Here is a 24,194-nt window from a genome sequence, read left to right on the forward strand (position 1 = left end):
AGATGGGCTTTCTGACTCATTAGGGGTACTACCTTATAAACTACCTGTAGATAATAGTATCTGATAGAAAAAAGAATTTATAGTGCCATTAAATTATGAGAATAACCACACAGTTTCCAGATTTCTACAGGTAACAGAAGAGTTCTCTAGAGCTGTGATTTTATCTGATAGTGGAAAATGTTTCATAAACATGTTAGGTGTATAAACATCATTCACAGACTGATTTGCAGATTGTCGTGAAAACTAAGTACAGTAGTAATAATAATCAATTGTCCTTCTCTGTTTCCATGTCAAACTCATTTAAACTTGTCAGTGATTTAACTTCCTTATTCACTAGCCTGGCCTTACTTTTCACATTTGAAAAGACATTAAATGAGTGCAGCATGAAGAAATTTCATTCAGACTGGGTAAGGTATCAACTTCATCAGAATTGTAGACTGTTGGATGAGTAGTATATTGAGGGAATTATTGAGACCTCTGCTTTCATCCTTGCCTGATTTAATACTTTTGTCGGGGCGTATGGACAATGAAAGTTGGTTTAAAGAGTACAGAATTTGGAAGCAGAAGGTCATGGATATTCTAAACTCTCAGATATTCATTAATGGCATCATAAAATGAGGTGGTAATTCCTTACAGAATTTTTAGGATTAACATGTTAGTAAGTGCCACATAGAACAGAGTTTTTTTGTGTGTTTGTTTGTTTGTTTGTTTTGGTCCTGGGGATCAAACTCGGGACCTTGCGCTTTCTAGGCAGGTGGCTGAACCACTGAGCTGAATCCCCGGCCCAGGATTAACATGTTTATGATGGGGTATAATCCGTATGTCTTGCTGCTGAGTGGCTTGACCCACCAGTGGTACATGCATGACTGTCCTATCAGATGGCTTTTTAATCAATTTTATTAGTAAAAGTGATCAGATCAATTTGTACCACCAGTGGTGCAAGGTGCCTGATGGGACAGTCATGTATATCCACCAGTGTTCAAGGTACCAGAAACGTGTTAAATTAAGAGTATATGAACCCATTATTCATTTAACAAATACTGAATTTCTACTATGTTCAAGACCTTGTGCTGGGTACTAATTAATATCCCTTTCTTTGGTATGTTGGCTTGATTTTGAAATCTTTCAGTGCTTTTTGTTTGTTTTTGAGACAGCGCGTCTCTATGTAGTTCAGTCTGGCTTTGAACTCAGTATGTAGCCCAGGCTGGCCTTGGATTTGTGGTGTTCCTTTGCCTCAGCTTCCCGAATGCTGGGATACAGGCGTATGTCACCACACCTGCCTTCAAATCTTTCAGTTTTGAGAGGTATAGCTGTGGAGTCGGACAGTTTGGACTTGGGATTAGAATTAAGGCGTAGAACAAGAGACCAGGTCTAATTAAATGGAAGTTTAATTGCAGAAAATTTGGTCATATGAAACTCTAAACTACAGAATTTAAAATACCGAGTATCTGTGTGTAACAGCATTCAAGGAAGGGGTCAGCTCTCAGCTGATTCTGTGCTTCGTGTTGATCAGCAACATGCAGTATTTCTTAGATCTAAGTTATCCTTGATGAATCAGATGACGGAGAGACCTATTACTGTATCTTTTATTTTGTCACAGGACAGCCTAAGGATTTTGTTCATTTCTGAAGCCACATCTTGAAAGGTTCTGCACATTGGAATAGGTGGCCAGGGCATTTAGCCTTGGGATCGGAACTGCATAGAGGAAGTGGGGTGATTTGGATAGGGGTCTTGACTGTAGGCAGGACAGGGTGAGGAGAAGGGTTTCTGGGGTCACTTGCCTGTAAATGCTTGCTTAACGATCTTGTGAAAGGGGAATGAGACGTGACCTGTGTGAGTCTCAAGGGGAGACGGGCTGAATGATGGAAGGCTCAAGGAGCCAGATATTTAACACATTCTTGAAAAGTTTTAATAAGAGTTTGTCTGAAAATGACTGGGTTGCCTTGGCAAAGTAGTAAGTTCCCTGGATGAGAGTAGCTTGATTTTTAATTCTGACAAAGTCATATTTTGGTGGTGGGAATAGAGTATAAACTTTTTTCCATCATTGTTTGTGGTTTTCATATAAATCCAATTAATTTTCCTGGCCACTCTACTAAAAGTAAAGGTTCTTTTCTTTGATCTTCCCCATGTATGTCTGGGTTTTTTCCCTCTCTCTCTTTTTCTGTGTGTCTCTCTCTCTTTATTTCAAGACAGGGTCTTGCTTTGTAGTGCACGATGGCCCTAAACTAACTTTGTAGCCCAGGCCTGCCTTGAAGTTGGAGTGATACTCTTGCCTCAGCTTCCTGAGTGCTAGGATTATAGGCATGTGCCACCCCGCCTGGCTCTCTCCATGTATGTCCTTCAAAAGGTGAATTGCATGAAACTAAATTGCCATGAAGCATAAGATTAAGGAGGCTAATAGGTTAATAACTATTAATAGTTAAGTACTAATACTTATTAATATACTAATAGCTACACTAAAATATGGTAATTGCTGCACATATACACACATACACTCGTACAGTGGCTTTTATTGAATGCTTTTTATGAGATGTTCACTCAGGTTAACTGTACTAAGAATTCTGATTTTTTTGGTAAATAATCTACTATTTTTGAAAGTAATGTAGATTTTAAAATTGCTCATAATTAATATTAATGTTCCTAGAATAGCAGCATAAGCTAATTTGTTGAGACACAACTGATATTTGATCAATTGTGAGATATCCTATAACATCAAATTAAGAAAATTCAGTTACTGAAGATTCTGGAATGTCTTCTTCCTTTAAATTGGAGACAGTTTATATCATGTATTTGCCTCTGTGTGTGTGCATGTGTGTGCGTGTGTGCATTCATGTGCGCATGTGATGCTGGGGATCAAGCCAGTGCTTTGCCACTGGCCTGCGCTCCTTGCCCCTGCTTTTGCTTTCTATGGGTGGATCACAAACTTCTGGGTAAGAATCATCATCCCTTATAGGGGAGATCAGTTCTTGTGATCATTTTGTGAAACAGTTCTGTGAGGTTGAAATTAAAGGACCATTAAAAGAATAAGTGATCCTTATGATATGAGCCAAGTGTTACATGGATTAGTACATTTTGGTGTGAAATACTTTGAACTAATGTAGAAATTTTGGTTAAAGACTTTCTGGCAATTGTTAATACGAGCTTTTAACATACATAAATACTAGGGCTAGGGCCTTATGACTTTCAGTAGCTACTTTAGTTTGCTAGACCTGCTATGTTGTGTGTGTCAGTTTCCAGCAGTGCTTTACATTAGTTCCAGTTGGTCTTCCTGAGCATGTGTGTGAGGTCCCTGGTGGCCCAGCTGAAGTGAGTGCACAGCCTGGGAAGGGAGAGTTGTCACTCTGCAAAGCTGTAACTGCTCTCTTCTTCCCATTTGTTCTCCATTTTCCAGAAAGGACAGGTGGTCTCTGCAGAAAACGTAATCTTTAATCTAGAAACTGAGATTCTTTGAAATAAGTGAAAGAATTATTAGCAGTGCACCCAAAGTTTTTAAAATCACATTTCGTAGTTGTAAAATATTTATTAAATAGCATTAGTTTATCAACAGTTTTTCCCCCGAGTGTTTAGGGGAAGTCACATTTAGTTTTCAGACACCGCTTTTATGTGTGAGCAGTAAGTACGACGTGAGGCTCATCTGACTTGAGTTGGGTATATGCAGCATCTACAGGGAGACTCCAATCCCAGGGCTTACACACTCACCTGTGCTTAACTGTTGAGGCTATGATCTGTGCGATATGGTGCACTTAGGAAAAAGCATACCATGGGACTCTTTGGTACTACTTTATTTTCTTGTTAATTTATCATAGAAATAAGAATTTCTGCTATCTTTATGTGTTTACAATAGTCTTGAATTGGAAAAAATCTGTTGGTCTGACTAGTAAAGAATGAAAGTCTTAAGATTTTTAAACAGCAGAAGTTCACAATAATTAGGTTCTCATGTTCTTGATAGCCTCCTATCGTCAGTCTTAGACCACTCCAAAATTCTTCGTTTTTTTCTTTTCCTTCTGGTTAAAGAGCAGAAAAATGTGACTTGCTGCTGTGCCCTGCTCTTCACAGTTGCTCGCCTTTACTCAGCTAGTATTCATTCCAAGAGATGATTCCTGCCTGGGTTGTCACCAGTGGGGAAGGTTAATCTTTCCCTTTTCCCACATAGGCCTGAATAAGGGAAATTTTACAAAAGAAGAGCAGCTACAAATCTGAAATGTGATACACTGAATTTTTTGGTTCTTGTTTTGCTTGAGGATAATTTTATTTTTTTAATTAAAAAGAAAATTATTCAAAGAAATGTCCTAAATTAAGCTGTATATAAGAGGAGATAGTCTTCATCTTAGCATGTATAAAATAAAAACTGAGGCAGAGAGAGCATAATTTCAAGGAGTATTAGACTTGGAAAGAAATAATAGAGATCATCTAGTCCAACCTCCTACTGGTGAATAAACACTCATTTTGTGTTTATAGAAAAAACTATTTGATGTTGGAAACAGGAATTTCGGTTTGAAAATACTTTGTTGCATGATTATTTTTTGCCTTATCTATGGGAGATTTTTCCTAGCTGATTTATATCTAACTAAACCTTTATATCTATAAAACTTAAATATATATTTGTATTTATGAATTATTTAGACCTGTCATGGTTTTTTTGTCATTGAGTGGGTCATAGGAAGGAAGAGAACATGCTTGTGTTTTGATGTCATGTTCAGATGCTCTTAGGGTTATATATAACTCTATAATGTGTTGTTTTTCTTTTGAATTTTTGTTAGCTGTTAAAAATGAAGGAGGCAGTACTTACCCCAGTTTTGTAGTATAAAGAATCAAAGGAATGATCTTTGCTATCTTGAAAAAATAGCAATTGTAAAAGGATGTTCACTCAACATTGTGAAATCGTCTTCTACCCCAGGAGCTAGGTTTGGAACTAGACTGTTGCTTCAATTTGCAGATGAAATGAGAGATTTATGCTTGATTTTCTTAGAGTTCCATGATGTTCAACTAATGTCCATTTTACCTTCATTTCTAGTGTCATACTACATCCTTAGAAACTGACCAGCAGCATTTCTGTATAAATATATCTGTCAAGTTGAGTCTCACTGATCTCAGTAGGTAACCACAGACACAAATTTTGTAAGGTAGAATGTTTTGTTTTCAAAATGTGTATCATTAGTTCAGCCTTTTTTTTTTGTAGGCACAGACATGATTGCCACAATGTACTCAGAAGTAATCAGCATTGAGAAAAAAGAAAACATGAGATATAGCAAAGGAAAAGTAGCTGCATAACTGGCTGGGTATATTTACTACATTAAAAATAGGATGTCATTGATAAGTTTTACTCTGTCAGTCCTGTTTCTGAGATCTGAAAATTGTCAATGCTTTGTCCATTGATACGGATGTCTAGGTCAGTCCTGTGTGGGCTCTTAGAGACCAGAGGAGTTGGAAGTTCAGGAACAGTCTTGTCAAAATTCTCCATCTTGACCTGATATTCACCTTTGGAACCTCGGGTCAACAGGGATGCAAAACAGTGATGTAACATGATCTCTGACGGTAGGTAGGACGTCCTCCTTTGGCAGATTTCTCCAGTGCCTTCCTGCATTGCTGATAGGAACACAACTAATTCAAAGTGGGGAGGATTTTCATGCTGGAGCAGAGTAGCCAGAGGACTCGATGGTGTAATAGAGTGGTGGTAGGTTAGTGGAAAGATAAAGAACGGACATTCCTCTGAACTGATGCCATCAAGGTGGAAGTCCACGCTGGTCTGGAGGAGTTCACCACTTTCTCTTTCCTGATAGAGAACAGCTGAGACCCGGACACTGGTTAGAGGGCTCGGTCGGGTGTTGGCCACTTGAAAGATAAGATTAGGTTTGCCGTCTATGTGCGCTACCACTGCTAAGTCAGTAAAACGAATTGAGAAAGCTCGATTCTTTGGCCGGGCAATCTTCGCCACAAATGCACCTAAATTAGAAACCATTTTTTAAGAATGAAAATTTGAAATATCAATACCTTTTCTGAGAAGAGTATCAAATAGTTAAACAATTCTTGGTGCTCTGCTTTCCAATAGTCAGGGATTCAACTCATTGTTTAATTTTGGGTAGTTTCCTTGGCTTGCAGAAGTTTTTAGAGTATACATACATTTCTGTTAAGAAACCATGATTTTAGTATGGTAAGCAAAATTGATATTGTTGCATGGAAATGTAAAACTTTATCCTCTACTACTGTATCTTACAAAGTCAAAGAATTGGACATATCCTGTATTCATCTCTCTGTTTAACAGAAAAAAGTAATAGAGAACAAATGCAGTTTAGTTACAACCGGATAACTTCAAGATGAAGTAGAGACTAGACTCGAGTAGAATGATTTGGGGTAGGAGGAGTTATCTCTCGAAGAAGTTTTTTTTTGTACTGGGGATTGAACTCGGGGCCTTGTGCTTGTGAGGCAGGCGGCAGCACCACTGAGCTAAATCCCTGGCCCTTTGAAGAAGGTTTTAACTTTGAAACTTATATAAAACTTTTTATTGGGGGAACTCTTAGATGATTTCAGCACACATTTTAAGTACATCCTCCTGTGCCCTCTATATAGATGAAGGCTTCTTAGATGAAGGTTTCTTAATCACTAGGTGCAGCAGAGCCTGTTGGCAGGTTGAGCTTACTAGAGTTATGTTTTAAATGGCTTAAGAGTAATAAATACATACAGAGAAGACCAAATATATTGAAATTCAACTGAACATTTAAAAAAGTATAGTATTATGTGTACTTTACTGATGCATTAAATAATAAAATTTAGCCATGGGTTTAAATATGGTGATTCTGAAGTATTGTAGTTTAATGTGAAAATATCTGTGATTTCGATTTTTATCAAAGTTACTAGTAGTGCTGATGCTTACACACACTCCTCCGCTCCCTCCCTCCCTCCCTCCCGTCCTTCCCTCCTCTCCTTCCCTCCTTCCTTTCTTTTTCCTGTTTTGGCTGTACTGGAGATTCAACCTAGGATCTCTGCACTGAGCTACATCCCAGTTCTGTTTTTATTTTGAGACAGGATCTCATTAAGTTGCAGAGTTACCCGGACGGGGCTTGAATTTCCACCCCTTTTGCTTCAGCTTCCCACAGAGTTCTGGGATTATAGGCATGTGCCACCATGCCTACCTTCTCCCCCCGCCCCCCACATTCATAATAGAAAGAAGTGTGTCAAATTCACTTAGGGGTTAGTACAAAAAGTTGTGAGATTTCCTCATCTAAATTTACAGGTCCCTTAAATTTATCCAAGAAGTGACCCAGGATAAGAACTCTTATAGAAGTTAAGAATTTGTTTTAGGTTGGAGAGCTGATTGTTGGCACACTGGGACTTCATTCCAGATCACTGTTCATGTGGTATGGTAGTTCTCAGGTTATTATTGGCTAGTATGTTAAAGCCAGGTTTTCTTTTTTAAAAATTGTATGTATGTCATATAAAAAGGGCATCAGCTCTACTTTATTAGAGGAAAGAGTCTTAGATGCTGCCAGGTGCATTTTTTGATTTTGCTTTTTTTTTTTCTGGTACCAGGGATCAAACTTAGGTCCATGTGCTTGTGAGGCAGGCCTGGCACCACTGAGCTAAATCCTCGGCCCAATTTTGCTTTTTTGAGATAGTGTTTGCTAAGTCACTAAGGTACCTAGGCTGGGCTTCAATGTGCCATCCTGTCTCAGTTTCCCAGAGTTCTGGGATAGGAGGTATGCACTACCACATTCAGCTAGCTACCAGTTGTATAAGCAACATTTCCTACTCTTTATAGCCATATCTCCAGTGTATTTTGGGTGTTCTCCAGCATATAATGTTGGCTGTGCTGCTGAGGGCTCACTGGTGTTGGGTAAAATGATCTCAGGAAAAATTCTAGCACAGTGAAGAAGGGCAAAAAAAAATCAAATTCCTCTATTAGGTAACACAACTGTCAAAATATGCATTGAACATGTTTATTCAGTTATTTAACAAAATGATTAGCTTCTGTGAAAAACTTTGAGACCTTTTGTCAATTTTTTTTTGGTATCGGGGATTGAACTCGGGACCTTGCGCTTTCGAGGCAGGCGGCAGAACCACCAAGCTAAATCCCCGTCTGTCAGTTTCTTTTTGGCATAGGATGTTCCTGCAAGTTCGTGTCATAATGGCCCTCTTTTCTCTTAAGTAGATCCAGTAGGTAAACTTTTAAGTATGTCACATTCCTTATACATTTCTGTTGTTTGGCCCTAGACCATTTCTTCTTTAGGTATTACTTGCTAATAATACAAATAAATTATTCTGTAACAGAATTGCTTATAACTGACAATACCCTTTTTAGAATGCTTGCTGTTATTTTTAAGAACAAAGACAAGTTACCTGTGATAAAAGCCTCTAGCATGAGGCCCAGGAGCATTTGTATGGCAAGTAAGGCGATTGCACTTGGACAGTCACCACTGGGGAACATGGTACCATAACCAATTGTGAGTTGCGTCTCCAGGGAGAAGGAAAATGCAGCTGTGAAACTGGTGATGTACTTGACACAGATAGTGTGGTTTTCAGGTGGGGCATCGTGATCTAATTCCAGATCACCATTCATTTCTGCTAGAACATACCAGAGCACTGCAAAGACAAGCCAGTGGAGAACAAAAGAAGCAGAAAAGACTAGCATCATCCAGCGCCAGCGCATGTCTATTAGGATTCCCCATGCATCTCGGAGATATGCAAGACCTCTTTGAGCGCCATCCATTTGCAGGGTGCTGTGGCCATCTTTGGTGACCATCCTTCGGTATCTCTGACTTAGGAGAGGAGCAATAACTTTGCAGTTACTGCTGTCCATCTCAGGCTGTGATTCTCTGAAATTAAGAATGAAGTAGTCAGCCCTTAGTTGTTTTACAGTTAATATTCATGAATTCTAAATCTCCTTTTTGCTTCCTTGAGAATGTTTCTCTGACTACAACTTGAGCAGGTTTTCAATTTGTTTATATAAGGGCACACTTACTGACCAAGTCATATTCATTTGCTAGCTAATCATGTGTTACCTTAGGATGTCTATTGTCATTTCCTTGAATGAGTATTAAGATGTCGATACTTTTAACATTTTCACAGTATGTTTTAGAATTCTTGAGGTTGAGGTTTATAATTTCTTCCTCTTTAATGATCCTGTATCATCTCTGTACAAGTCCAGGCATCAAGTATTTATTGATCTGATCAACTATTATGTATAAATAACAATCCCCTTCCCGCCTTTTGAGACAGGGTCTTGCTGTGTAGTTCAGGCTGGCCTCAAGCTAGCAGTGATGGTCCTGCCTCAGACTCAGGTGTGCGCCATTATACCCAGCACAGATTTTCATAATTAATTTATAATTGTGATAATTCCTAATGGAAAGGAAGTATATAAATATTCTCAGCTTATACATATTCTTCTGTGTAAATACATAGAAGTCCCTTGGAAATTAGTATTAAAGTGTCCACAAATCTTTTGAAGCTAGAGTTAGTACTAGGGTAAGACATGTTTGTGCAAAGCTTCTGGAGATCTACAGTTCTAATGCATGGTTTATAATTATGAGTTTTGTAATTAAACTTTGTTTTGTCATTTTATGGACATATTTATGGATTCTTTCTGCCCTGGCTGATGGATTGCTATATTTTTTTAATATTCTAGCTTCTAACTACATTGTGGAATGGAGAGAGAATTATTTTCTTGGAAAAATAAGAAATTCCAGGTCGACATGTCTAGAAAATACTCCCATCTCCCATCCTAGGGAACAAGCCCAGGGCTCTAGACACTTGTAGAGCGAGGTAGTTTCCTGGCTTTGCTGGATCCTTCTTTGTGGCAACTTCAGGGCTTTGGAGACTAACTGCCTTCCTGTGTTACTAGGATTGGACATTGGTCAGCTGTGTATATACAGGTTTCTCCTTTGTCCTGAAGCTAATTTAACATTTGTTCGTGATACCAGAGACCTTTGAGCCTACAGATTGTTCACTTTATGACAATGTTTGTTCACTTTATTTTGATTGATTATCTCAGCTTCGTATTATAGACTTTAAAACATTTTAGAGTGTTAATTTTATAACTTAATACTCCAGCAAATTGTTGTAATCATTTTATTTATATGTTGTTTTCTTAGCATGGCTCTTCCTTCCCTTCATGCCTCCTGTCTGTCTTTCTGTTTTGTGCTAAGGATTGAACCCAGGTCCTCACACATGCCAGGCAAGTGCTCTACACTGAGCCACACCCAAGTAGTCCTATCCTTGAGAGCAAGTAAACCAGAAGAAAAAGCTGCAAAAGTTTAATGATGAACATAGTCATTAAGGGATCAGATGGCAGCTTTAAAAAAGGTAACTAATCTACTGTAAACATTTTCACCACTGGCTGTGCTTTTCAGTGTGGTGAATAGAAATCTCATGTGTTTCCTTGTTATCATCCTTGCATATAACAGTTGTCTAAGACTTTGGTCTTAGAGTCTACCAGGAACAGATCAGGAAATGTGGTCTTGCTTCCCTTGAGTGTCCTCTCTTACTTACTGTAGTTCATAGTTCTAGGAGTTTGTATTTGAATCTTCTCCTTGCTTCTTTCTTCAGAAGTAGATACCTTTGGGAGTGTTGCTTGGTCCCTTCCTGCCTTTTGAATATTGTTTAAGAAGGGCTCTAGAGGGCCAGGGATTTAGCTCAGTGGTGCTGCTGCCTGCCTTGCAAGTGCAAGGTCCCGAGTTCGATCTCAAGTACCAAAAAAACCCAAAACAACAACAACAAAAAGGGCTCTAGAACATACATGGAGCGAGGTGGTTTCCTGGCTTCACTAGATTCTTCTTTCTAGGGACTTTGGGGCTTTGGACACTGCCTTTTTTTGTGTTACTAGGATTGGTCCTTGGCCAGCTGTGTATATACAGCTTTTTTGTCCTGAGGCTAATTTAACATTTATTGGTGATATTAAAGATTGTCAAGCTATGGATTGTTCACTTTATGTCAGTGATTATTCACTTTATTTAGTCATCTCAGCTTCATATTACAAACTTTAAAACATTTTAGAGTATTAATGTTTTATAATTTGTTACCCTAGCAAATTATTATAATCATTTTATTTAGTGTATTTTTTTTCCACTCTCCCTTTTTCCCTTCTTTCCTGTCTGTCTTTCTGTCTTTCGCTAAGCATTGAACCCAGGGCCTCCTACATGCTAGGCAAGCACTGTACACTGAGGCACACCCCCAGCCCATATTCAGTGATCTTTATTTTGCTAGATTCTTTAAATGTTTTAGGAGACCAGATCTCTGTCCTTTTAGAAATAACAACAATAGTAACAAGAAAATCTCATAGGGACTACGCTTTTATACTGTTATCTCTAATTCTTTGGGGTCTCAGCAAGATAGATGTTATCATTCTAGTTTTCAAATGAGGTCGCTGATGCTTAGACAGATAAAATAATTTTTTCAGATAAACTAATTTATACAAAGATAAATGAGGCCTTTGAATTATGCATTCCAGGCTAACGGTGAAGCCAATTTTTTTTTTATTACAAGAAATTATTTAGAGAGTTTGAAATAAAAATCTTTCCCAAGATAACTGGTATTGTATTCTAAAGTTAGTCTTCGATAGCCAGATTTTTAGCATCTTAGTAGGTGGTGTTCTTGCTCTTGTAACTTAAATGACTAACTTAAATTGTTAATTTTAGACCTGATTCTTATGACAGTAATGATTAATCATATTAGCTAATATGTATCACTTATTTTGTGCCAGGAATCACATCAAGTTCATAAGCATTAACTCATGTGAAGCCAGTAAGCATTGCCTGACATGAAGTAAACTCTCACTAAACTTAATTTCTTTACTGTTCTGAATAACATTTTCTAAGTTTCATAGTAATAAGTACCGCTAATATTCCTATTTTACAGTTTATGAAACTGAAGCACAGTGAGTTTCATAAGATCGCGAAGATAGTACCTCTGGATATTAATCCCATTAATCTTGGGTTTTTTTGGAACCGGAAATCGAACTCAGGTTCTGGCGTGGCAGGCGGTGGAATAATCCTGTATACTTTTGAGTCTGGAGTCAGTACTATGTTGTCTCCAAAACACATTTGAGCCTGATTAGCCTTTGTGATTAGTTTTGTTCAAGAATCATTACAGGATATTTCTTCTTCAGGAATGCTTATTAGGTTCAGAGCTACAATTTTTAGGTAAAGAGATTTTCAGTTAAAGAAGACTTCTTTCAAGACTGCGAAATTAGTACAATCAATTATCAGTCTAGTTGTATTCTGCAGACCAGTGAAAACAATTTAGAGAGAATTCTTATGTAGCATGTCAATGATAGGTTTTGCAAAGTAAGATAATTATAAAAATATACTCAGCACAGTTTTAAAAAAGAAAGATTGTGCCACTTGAAGAGGAAGGGCATAACAGTGAAAGGATAGTTGGTTCCTTTCACAAAGTGTGTAAACAATTTTGTTGTCCTTTGTTTCTTGTTCCTACTTATGTGAAAGTGGCTCTCTTGAGCTGCACATTGGTTCTTGTTCTGCTTTTGGAACCACTGTCCAAGAGGAAAACACTACTAAGTGCTCAGTGTTTGGCAAAAGCTTGAGGAAGAAAAAAGCTCCATGATTCTTTGTGATTTCAACCTCCTTTATTATGAATGTTCTAAAATGGAGAGAGAGGCTTTCTGTGTACTATAACTTACAAAAATACTTTTTTTTTTTTTTTTACAAAAATAGTCTTAATTTAGGCTTTTTTGAGATTGTTCCCAACAATTTTTGAAGCAAGTTTACTCTAGGATCTTGAAAATTTCTTTCTCTTTTTCTTTTCTTTCCTTTTTCTTTTATTAGTGACTAAATAACATGGACAAGCCCATGCACAAGGAAGTCTAAAGGCCAGTATCAAAACAGTGAAGCCATATCTTTTTTTTTAAAACATGAAACTTTAAAAAAAAAACAACAAAAAATAAACCACGAAACTTTGTTGGATCTGATTTGGATTGTGCTGGCAAATGGTTGAAAGAAGTGAATTGGGTCCCCACTTAGCAAATTAACTATGAATAATTATTTGAATTCATGAAGTCATTGTAGTATGGTAGAAAGAACACAGGATGGGAGATATAGCCACCAGGCTCTGTCTCTGTTGATTATTGGGCAAGCCACCTGGTCTCCTTTGCCAGGTGTCCTTAGATTGAAACAAAGAAAGAGGGAAAAGAGGGAATTAGATAACATGATACCTTAAAGCTCTATGAATTTGTAAGCTTATGTCCAGTTCCTTCAAATGATAGGTTTTCTATAGGATTTCATTCCTTTTGTGTCTTATATGATTTTGTATCTGCTTGTATGGTTTTTTTTTTTTGGTACTGGGGATCGAACTCGGGTCCTTCGGCTTGTGAGTCAGGTGGCGGAACCACTGAGCTAAATCCCCGGCCAGTATTTTTTAAAAAAAATTACACTATAGTTGCTGGATGTATAGGATTTTTACCATCAAATTCAAAAGTATCTAGTGGGCAGACATATGTATACTGTTTCTAAGTCATTTTTATGTCTCCACAGGCACATGAGTGCTTTTTAAAATGTATTTGCCTTGGTTTGTATTGATTGTTTATATGATTCTCAAGTGATCCATTTAGAAAGTAGAATAGAAAATTAGGAAAGTTTGCTCTGTATTTCTGTGTGTGGACTATAAAGTATTTGCCCATTTATAAGTTGTTTAGGGGAAAAAGTAGTGCATATTTAAAGGATAGTTGGTGCTTACAGTACATATTATAAAAGTCGTAGTTTGATAACTTCATTGGTTATCAAAATAATGGTTTCATTTTCCTTATTAGGTTGTAGCCTTTAAAATTATTTCTTTTCTATTGCCATATTTAAAAGTAGTACTATAGTCATATTAAACAGTTAATGTATAAGGTATACTTACAAATGTTAAATGAATACAGTATATTTTCATGTCTGATATACACACTTTAAGACTATCTTGAGAGTCTAGTAATCGTCTCTCCTGCCCTCTGTAATTAGGGCAAACAGTGTGAATTCTAACCCTATTATATAACTCAGAGATTCTTTCATATTTTATTTGCAGAAGCATCTACTAATTTTAATAATTTCCTTACTTTAAAAGAAATTTAAAATAAGTATACTCATTAGTTTTCTCAAAACAAAAATGAAAAATTTTTTTTGCATTTATTTCCGTGTACTCATTTTGTCTTTCTTTAATCTTTTCCAAAGAAATACTGTTTCTTAAAGCCACTGCATTTTATCTAGGGCCTTTCTCCTTTACTCATACATTATAATGAGAGTCTTTATACATTTAACAAAGTAATTAAGAGGAAGGCTTCCAGTTATGCTTTCAGTGGAGCTAGTCTCATTTTAAAATTTAAGGGGGGGAAAAAAAAAAGACCCTTCATGTATGACCCTATAGGTAATGTCTGTTTTTAAAATCTATTGGAAGTAATCTAGCTCTGTTTCCATTTGCCAGTCAGTTTCTTTCCCAAGAAGAAATAAAAATGAATGTTATTTGATGTACTCACCACTTCCTTTGCAGTGGTCAGCCTATCTGCCAAGGTAGGTCTTAGGAGGTGTGCAGAGCCTGTGTTTCTGATCAGGTGCTTTTAACCCACAGGTCTAGTGTGTAGTTTCTCTTCTTGGACTGGCTGTACAGCTTACATTCCTGTGTTTATAATGTTGTGGGGGCTGGTTTCAGCTGAAGCTGATGTGATTGGTCACTTAGTCTGCAGGGGGGCCAATTAGCTCTGATCATGTGGAAAAGAATGCTGGTTTGTTAGGAGGTCTTTCCTTACCCAACACAAACCTTAACAACTCTGGAGAAAGCCTCCAGAACTGACTTGGAGAAGGGGTGCATTTTTTCCCTCTAATCAGGACCGGTTTTTAGTAAGTTTGCATAATCTTACTTAAGAGTTTATTTGCAAGTTCAAAGGGATAAAGTTCCCTGCAAGATTTCCTTTCAGTCGTCTTTCCTTATATAGCATGTTGAAGTGTGAGATATCTCCTTCACTAATCTTTTTTTCCACCATTTCTTTGGGGAAGATTTATTTGGATAAGGATGTTTAGGCATAAATTAATGAATCGATTTTCCTAGTTTTCTTTTCCTGTCCCATCTTGTAAGAATGACTATCATTAGTTCTAGAACCAGTAATCTAGGTACTTGAGTTACCTGAATTTTCTTTTTTAATTGCAAAGAAACAGACTTTCTAAAAAGGCTGTGTTAAGAGGCTTTGACTAGGAATAAAATTGTTACCTTGTATTTACTTATCTTTAAATAGCACAACTGTGTGAAAGACCTGAAGTTGTTGTGTAAAAATTGATTTAGTGATAGGGGACGTTTTACTGATAAGTGTAATGAAGTAGGGTAAAACATAGTGTTCAGGGAACATAAATTTAACTCAACATTAACGTAGTGTTTAGCTGGGAAATGTCTGTGATCTAGCTTGTAGCAACCTTGAAATGAGCTGAGATATGGCTTTGTAAAATACCTTAGTGAGCAGCACTTTTCTTGTCCGTTAGCTGCTAATTTTAAAACTTTGATCAAATGTCACATGTAAGAGGATCGAGAAACAAAGACTGATTGTTCGAAAAGTAAAATCATGGAAGGCCTGCTGGGAAAATTATTAATGTAGACCAATATAATGCTACTTAGAAAGGAAAATCCGCCTTTGTAGATTCCTCTCCTCCCCACAATTTAAAAAATATATTAATTCTTTTATTATTACCAAACATTTCAGTACAAGTTGAGACACAACATTGGAAATTTTGACCTTTGGAACTAGGGAAGGTAATGGCAGCAAGGGAGGGACTTGTGTGAGATTCATTCCCTGCATGTGTTAGTAGGAACTGTACTTTATATCACTTCACAGCCAGTTGATTGCCAGGAAAAAATCAAATAACAAAAATACTAGAGCAGGTGTAGTATAATACTGTCTTCCAGAAAACAGCAGCATTTGAGCATATCTGTCATGTATCTTAAGTAGTTGTTATAGTAAGCAAGATAGCAAAGGGTTTTACTCATCCCAGAATCCTCTTTCAAATGTACTCCATTTCAGAGTATATTGAGACAAAAATGATTCAGCAAAAATGGTTCTCAGTGAAACTGGAAAGAAATGTCTTAAGTGCAGTCGTTTTCTGACTGCTGAATTTTTCCAATTTTAAGGTCTGCTATTGTGGACAGCTCTGGAGTGCCCACTTGGGGCAGAGGACTCCCAAGACAGCAGCCTGAGCATTTACATTTATTTCTGGTTGAGGCTGTCAGGTTAACTAGGATGAAATTGATAGTGTCACAGATAATAAGCCATCTTCACCCAAAAACACATGGGCCCACCCATCAGAACAGAATTTGTGATTTCTGTTTTTAGGCCTTTCACAGTAAGGTAATTGGAGATGCCTCTAAAGTATCTCTTTGATGAGAGAAGATAGTTGCTAGGTACATTTTTATTGATAAATTTGTTTTTTATTTAAAATTATAATGATTGGGCCGGGGATTTAGCTGAGTGGTTTCGCCACCTGCTGCGCAAGCGCAAGGACCCAAGTTTGATTCCCCAGTACCAAAAAATAAATAAATAAATAAAATTATAATGATTAAGCCATGCGTCAGACTACGTTAAAAAATTTTCATTTTAAATTAAACCCAGTTTTCAGTCCCTAAAGGTATTTGATTTTCTTTCTGGCTACAGTAATCCATTATATAATCCACAAATATACTGCATTGTTCTTGAAAAAAATAAAACATTTGTTGCAGTACATATCCTGCTTATGTCATCTCCCATCCATACTCCTATTTGTCTATCCGTCCGTCCTTCTGTCCTTCCCTTTCTCCCCTTGGCCCTGCCTTTTGCTTTTCTTTTTGCAGTGCTAGTGATTGAACCCAGAGGGCTGTGCATGCGAGGCAAGTGCTCTTGGGTTCCTTCTTCCGTAGGGTACTTAGCTTTCTTTCAAAGGTGTTTAGTTTCTTTCAGTTCTGCTTGCTTAAGCCTGGCTAATGATTGCCTGCCCCAGAGATGTCAGGGAGTTTGTGGGTATGTGTACCAGCTGTACCAGCAAACGTGAACAGGAGGACTGTGGGGAGTGGGACAGATTCCAGCTGCTCAGGAGCCTTTCTGTCCGTCTCCAGCCAGAAACTGCTGTGTTTTCAGTGCTCTTGTTAACCAACAGAGTGGGTTGTTAGCCCTCCATGGCTGGGCTGCAGCTCAGTGGGTATAGAATTTAAATTTTTCTATCTTACCATCCCAAGTTTTATTTATAAGTAAATTGTTGGGGGAGGGTAAATATCAATACTTGGGTGAGATTCACTTTCAGGCTTTTCTTTAGTGTGAGGAACTATTTTTAGTGTTGATCTGATAATATGTATCTGAATAAAGGAATATAAAGTCCCTTGTTGTAAAAGTTTGCACATAAACAAGCTTCAAAGTCTGCCCCATAATTCCGCTTTTGCTCTTGGAGATTGGGCACTTGTAAGCTCCAAGTCTCACAGCTGTAGATTTTGTTGGCTGAGTGCCTCCTTGCTCCATCTGAAGTTTTCCATAAACACCACTTTTGGCTGTGGGTCAAACATGCACACAGGTGCCCTTTTACTGCTCTTTCTCCTTAGGAAGTCCACTCATTCGGACCAGGCAAACACCAACACTGCATTTTAATTCAATTTTTAAAAGAATCTTATTTAGATTTAATACATTAAAGCATTTATCATCACTGGGGACATTATATGTGACATGCTGCTTACATATTTTATTTAGCACCTTTTATACATAGAGTTACTGTGATGTAAGAATGAATTGTATTATATAGGTAGTATAGTGTTCTTGTAAAATGGTCATGGTTCCTACATTGAATTGAAAAAATATTTAAGTTTATGTTACTGTATCTTGAAAGTCATAAGCAACTTCAAGACTGACGAAAGCTTTAGATCCTTTTCCTTAAAAAATACTAAAAACCATCCTGGCTCATAGTGTGCTTCTAGTTCAGGGATTTGCAACCCTGAGCTCATTCATTGACTGCAGGTTAGGAATATTTGGTTCGGGCATGAATTTGTAAATTATTTAATTAGGTTTACTTTCTTATGGTACTGGGGGTTGAACTCAGGGCCTATATCCTGAGTTATACACACACACACACACACACTTTATTTTTTATTTTGAGACTGGGTCTCCTTAAGTTGCTAAATTGCCCACATTAGGCTTGAATGTGCTGGGATTACAGGTATGCACCACCATGCCTGGTTTAAAGTTACTTCTAAATAAGTTTGTTTATGATTTAATGGTTACGTTTGTTTGCTTGCTTACTGATTTATTTATTTATTTATTTAATTTTATGGTTTTTTTGGTACTAGGGATCGAACTTGGTTCCTTGTGCTTGGGCAGCAGGCGGCGAAACCACTGAGCTAAATCCCTGGCCCTGATTGATTTATTGATTAAAAGAATTCATTGATTTTTTTTCTTTTTGGTACAGGGGATTGAACTCGGGTCCTTGTGTTTGGGCAGCAGGCAGTGAAACCACTGAGCTAAATCACCAGCCCTGATTTATTGATTGAGATAAGGCATCATTTTGTAGCCCAGGCTGGCCTTTAACTCACTGTGTAGCTCAGGCTGGCCTCAAACTCATGATCCACCTGCCTCAGCTTCCTGAGTGCTAGAATTACAGGCATGTGTAACCATTCCTGGTTTAGGGGCATATATTTTGAAAGTATTTCTGCAGGAAGATTGTAATAAATTTAGTTCCTTCTCCCCGCCCCCCTTTAAAGATATAGACAGACTGTCCCCAAATTATACCTTGCATGACATGTCTACTTGTCAGATTTGGTTCCTAGATTGTCCTCTTTCTATTGACATTTTTGTAGATTTTTCTGGTTGCTTCCACTGGGCCTGATTTGTGAGTAAACCACTGAGAACACTGTAGTAGAAATAAACCCCAGCTTAGGTTGAATGCCTAGGTTCTGTTTCTGATTTGGTGTGACTCAGCTGTGTGATCCATCTTAAGAAACTATAAGTAGGGGCTGGGGATTTAGCTCAGTGGTACCGCACCTGCCTCACAAGCACAAGGTCCTGAGTTCGATCCCTGGTACCAAAAAGGAAGGAAGGAAGGAAAGAAAGGAAAGAAAGAGAAACTACAAGTATCCTTTTCCTCACAGCAACATTAGAGATGGTGGTGTTTGACTTAATCTCCTGTGGTTATTAAGAAGATCAGATGAGGTATATCAGTGCATTGTGACAACTGTAATGTATCAGGTCATCTGTTTACATGTATGTCCCTGGATTATGGGCCTGGAGAGCAGGTGCCATGTCTAAGTCTTTTCTTTGTTTTTAATCCTATTTGTCTAATTGTGTTTGTTTATTGAGGAGGCGATCGTGTTGATGTTTGCTAGAGGTTTGAGTAAAACAAATGGTAACGTAGTGCCACTTCTTTGGGAAAATATTTGGCAGTAATAACAAATATTGAACAAGCTATGACACAGTAGTTTCATACTTAAGTATATTATATACCAAACAGAAATGCAAACATGTGCTTACCAAAATTTGTATCTAAGAATTTTCATTAAAGCACAATTCATAATATCAAAAAACTAGAAATAACCTAAATTTGTGTCAGCCGTAGAATGAGAGTAATACAATGATGTCCCGTATGGCAGTGCAGAATACACCCCTGTACTCTGTAGCAGGGTGAATGGATCTGCATGAGTTCAGTGAAGGAATTTAGATATAAATGAATATTCCATTTATATAAAAGAGTTCAAAAGAGACAAAACTAATATTTGGGAATAGATGTCAACATATTTACTGTGGAAGAGTGTGTGAAGATTTTTGAGAGCTCCTGATTTTTCTTTTTAAAAATTTTAGTTTGAATCAAGGTCTTGTCAACTTGCTTAGGCTGGCTTCACACTTGCACTCCATCTACATGAGCCTTAGGAGTAGCTGGGATTATAGGTACAGATTTTTTTAATCTAAAGTGGTGGTTACTTGCATATTATTTCCTTTTTGAAAATTCAGCAAGCTGTACATTTGTGATTTTTGTGCTTTTTTGGTGAGAGTGTTATATTTCTTTTAACAGTTTTCTTAGGGCTGGGGATTTAGCTCAGCGGTTTCGCCGCCTGCTGTGCAGGCGCAAGGACCTGAGTTCAATCTCTGGTACCAAAAAAAAAAAAGTTTTCTTAAAGGGAGGAGGAGGTAAGCAAAGTCTACCTATAAGTTCTTGAATCTTTTTCTCCCTGAGGGCATAACTCCGCCTACTTGCTCTTCCATGTGGGATATAAGAGTCCTTGTATGTAATTTTTGTTTTCCTTTGTTTACCAGAGAAATCATAGTCTAAATCTATTATAATTGATAAAGGAAAAATATATTACAGTGTTTACAAATTATTTTGTGGAAACAGTCACTTGATAATAAAATTTGAATTTGTTACAGTTTTTTGAACTTGAACAGGCTAGTGGTCTTTACTCGTCAAGGTATATTGATCAGAGTTAGAGCTAGAGTTTTATTTTATTTTATGCAGTTCAGGCTGTACTTGAGCTCATGGGATTCTCCTCCCTCAGCCTTGTGAGTACTGGGATTATAGGCATGCACCACCACGCCTGACGTAGAGCTAGAGTTTAAAACCAGGTCTAATGACTTCAAGGTGATGCTTATTTCTTGTTGTTGTTGTTGTTGTTGTTGTTGTTGTTGTTGTTTTCGTTTTCCTGGTACTGGGGATCAAACTCAAGACCCTGTGCTTGCAAGGCAGGTGGGGCACCACTGAGTTAAATCTCTGGCTCGATCCTACATTTTTGGTTCTTGGTGCTCTTTATTTCTATGTCAAAAAAATTATTTTTGAGACAGGGTCTCAATATGTAGTTCAGGCTGGCCCTGAACTCACTATATACGTAGTCCAGGCTGGCCTTGAACTCGTCAGTCCCCCTGCCTCAGCCTCCTCAGTGCTGGGATTATAGGCTGTCAAATCTTTTTGGCAAGAAGAAATGGTATAAATGTTTAATCAAACTTTATGATGTACAGGTTTTTCAGTAGTTTGGGAATCACAAGACAGTTTTCAGTAAGTAAAAAAGCTAGATTTTTTCTTCCTACAGTTTTTTCATTTTTACTCTATCCTGTCTTTTATATTTTTCTTTTTCCTAGGTACTTGTGAGTACAAAGATAAAGAAGATGAAGAAGCTCCTAGGTTAAGAAATAATGTTTAAAGGGTTCATGTGAAGGAAAATATAGACAACAATGTGAAAAAAAATTTTAATGAAAAAATTATACCATTTTATAATTACAAAGATAGTGAACATTTTAATTTTAGTATATGTGCTGCCAAAGCGAGTATGATAGTAAACATTTTAAAAGGATAGCAGTATTAGGGCCGGGGATTTAGCTCAGTGGTGCTACCACCTGCCTCGCAAGCACAAGGTTCCAAGTTTGATCCCCAGTACCAAAAAAAAAAAGAAAAAGGAAAAAAAAAGGATAGCAGTATTTAATGATAATGGAAGATGATACTGTATAATGGTTTGACTTCCCTTTTTTTGCGTGGTGGTGGGTATATTTATGCTATTAAGCCTGCCATTTGTCCTGTTTCATTCCTTGAATCTTTTTTCAGAAGAAAGTTCAAAAAAGCAAAATGCATGCAGATATTTTTTTAATTTTATTTTTAAAAATTTACTTTTTTTATTAGTTCATATTTGTAGTACATTATTTCTCCCCCTCTCCCTCCCTCCTCTCCCCGCCTCCCACCCTTTTGAGTCAGGGTCTTGCTCTGTATCCTAGGCTGACCTTGAACTCAAAACAATCCTCGTGCCTCAGCCTTCTGAGTGCTGGGATTACAGATGTGTGCCTCCACAGGGGCTCATAGTAATATTTCTTGTTTCAGCATTTATAGCTGGCAAAAAATTACAATGTCTAATACATTTATGCTGCAGCAGCAAAACTAATATGTGCCTGTTTGCATTATTACAAAGATGTATAGTAGAATAGTATTTGCTGTTATAGATGAAAATCATTACACAACAGGCAAACAGATCTCTAGTATCTAAACATAAAAGTTATTCTAGACACAATGACATGTATCCTCAGACCCTTACTTAAAAGGCTGACACACAAGAATCACTTGAGCTCAGAAGTTTGAGGCCAACCTAGGTAACAGAAAAATTCTGTCTCCCCCAAAAAAGTGAAAGCTTAGTACAGGTAAATGATTTTCTGTTTTTAAGATTGTGGGATTACTAGTACTTACATAATTTAAATTTTTTATTCAGTAAAACCTTTAATAGTTTATCATGCTAGGAAAAGTGATAATTTGGGTTTTTTTGCCATGCTAGGGATTAAATTTAGGGCCGCACACATGATAGGCAGATGGTCTACCACTGGGTTACATCCCCAGCCCTAAACAGGTTTTTTAATGACTTACAGGTTTTGCCATTCATATTGCGTTGTTTACATTGGTACATTGATTACTTTTTCAAAGGTTTGGTATAAAAGTAGATGATAAAAATGAGTGGTTTATCGATCCCCGGCACCAAAAAAAATGAGTGGTTTAGCTAGCCACCTTATCCATCATGTGATAGCACTGTATGTCCAAGTTTCAGCTCAGGGCCTCACACATAATTATTTGTGGCTGTCTGATTTGTATACATTAGGACTTCTTTGTTTTTAAATCCTCTTTGTAAGTATAACTAAATTTGTCATCAAGTCATATAATGAAAGCGCTGCTTTGTGAGAATGGATTGTCCCCTCTTGGTCTAAGCAAGTGAGACAGGCATGGAGTATGTTTGCATTCAGATCCATAGGACTTGGCATTCCATGTGCTATAAATATTAGTTGAATGATCAGAAGATTAACATTTGAACCCATCTATGCTGTTTAAAGTGGTGTTTGATTTTGGACAGTTTTCCTGGGTTATTCTACTTTTTTTTTTTTGGTACCAGGGATTGAACTTAGGACTTTGTGCTTCCGAGGCAGGTGAGGCACCACTGAGCTAAATCCCCAGTCCCCTGGGTTTTTTTGTTTTTGAGTTTGAGTATTGTTAGCTGTAAAATGAAAAAGATTGATAAGTGAGTGTTTTTGTTATTAATGATTATGTTACAAATCACCATGAACCTCAGTGGCTGCTAGCAACAAACATGACCTCACTTTCTGTGGGCAAGGAAAACAGGTGGTCTGGCCCAGATCTGTGAGGGTGGTCAGGGTGTCTGCCAGCCTGGCCATCATCTCATCTCCACTTCCAAACTCACTTATTTTTCTGGTGGTAAGCCTCAGTTCTTCACCATATAAGCTTCCCCACAGGGTATCCCACCACAAGGCAGCTGACTTCTTTCAGAGAAGGTGTCCAGGATCAAAGCCATAGGCTTTTACTTACTGTTTGTTTGGTTTTTTTTTTTTTGGTACCGGGGATTGAACTCAGGACCTTGTGCTTGCAAAGCAGGAGGTGGAACCACTGAGCTAAATCCCCGGCAGAGCCATAGGTTGTAAAAAACAGCATCAGAAGTGTTATTTCATCATTTAAAATGTATTATGTTTGTTTTTTTTGTTTTGTTTTGTTTTTGGTACCCAGTATTGAACTCAGGACCTTGCACTTTCAAGGCAGGCAGCAGAACCACTGAGCTAAATCCTCGGCCCTTAAGATGTATTCTGTTTGCCAGGAGTCAGTCCAGCCCACACTTAGGGGAAGAGTATTACCAGAGATAAGCAGGCAAGGATTGTTGGGGGCTTTTAGAGTTGCCGCCCCTAACGAGAAAGTGGGTTGTATTTTCCCAGTGGGTGATCCTCCCCCTTTCTAAGATACTTTATTCTGTAATTGAATAATGCAGTCTGACATGCAGGCAAACCAGATGCTGAATTATATTTACTGTGTATAAAATGGCACAGAAGAGGATAATTAGAAATTAGGATTTCCTCATTATTAGATAACATTGTTCAAATTTTTTCACTTTTAGTGTGGTGTAATTAAAAAGTGCCACTAAGAGAATGTGCAGCTGTCTTACAGACTGAGAACATCAGTATGTTTTGTTTTGGATTTTGAACTACTTTGATGTGAGATTTAATGTGGTGTTATAAATTTATATGTTAGCACATGAGCAGTGGTAATTAAATAATCTGTTTATGTAATTTAGAATTATTATATGTAGTTTACTTGGCATACCAGGCTCTTTTCGTTAATGCAACTCGAGATACTAAGTTAGACATAGCTTAGCTTTGAGTTTTGTTCAGAAGCAATTTGTTGTATGCCTATGTTGTGCTAGATGCTAGAGTAAATGGAAAATTATAACTCAAAGTCTCTAGTTTTGAATTTATAATCTGTTCT

At 37.5% G+C, this 24,194-nt stretch overlaps 2 protein-coding genes across 22 annotated transcripts in view; one reads left to right on the forward strand and one right to left on the reverse strand.

The window, feature by feature from the left end:
- Positions 1 to 24,194, forward strand: part of Gigyf2 (GRB10 interacting GYF protein 2) — a 147,188-nt gene that overhangs the window by 64,936 nt on the left and 58,058 nt on the right. Inside the window, exon 1 of one of the 21 annotated variants that reach the window (XM_004868080.4) lies at positions 5,387 to 5,535. The exons of 19 other annotated variants lie outside the window; for them this stretch is intronic. In XM_004868080.4, coding sequence (XP_004868137.2) covers positions 5,523 to 5,535 — 13 coding nt within the window. In that variant the 5' untranslated portion in view covers positions 5,387 to 5,522. Of the gene's footprint in view, positions 1 to 5,386; positions 5,536 to 10,031; positions 10,297 to 24,194 lie in introns of those variants that run through there. One more of the 21 variants, XM_021247098.2, reaches the window with a different exon arrangement.
- Positions 3,767 to 14,608, reverse strand: Kcnj13 (potassium inwardly rectifying channel subfamily J member 13). The gene is made up of 3 exons (XM_004868074.4): positions 14,456 to 14,608; positions 8,335 to 8,810; positions 3,767 to 5,943 (listed from the first exon to the last, which is right to left on the reverse strand). The coding sequence occupies exons 2-3, from the start codon at positions 8,792 to 8,794 to the stop codon at positions 5,321 to 5,323; spliced, it is 1,083 nt and encodes a 360-aa protein (XP_004868131.1). The 5' UTR covers positions 8,795 to 8,810; positions 14,456 to 14,608; the 3' UTR covers positions 3,767 to 5,320.

The sequence above is a fragment of the Heterocephalus glaber genome, unplaced genomic scaffold, assembly GCF_053883595.1.
Source record: "Heterocephalus glaber isolate CG9 unplaced genomic scaffold, H.glaber_assembly_v1.0 deba00001004, whole genome shotgun sequence".
In the NCBI taxonomy this organism is placed as follows: domain Eukaryota; kingdom Metazoa; phylum Chordata; class Mammalia; order Rodentia; family Bathyergidae; genus Heterocephalus; species Heterocephalus glaber.

What these genes read in the sequence shown, in the direction of transcription:
- Kcnj13 (XM_004868074.4), bottom strand. Translation starts at nt 8,794, where the DNA reads ATGGACAGCAGTAACTGCAAAGTTATTGCTCCTCTCCTAAGTCAGAGA. An exon ending in GCTAGAGGCTTTTATCACAG is followed by an intron (nt 5,944 to 8,334) that starts GTAACTTGTCTT and finishes TTTCTAATTTAG; the next exon opens with GTGCATTTGTGGCGAAGATT.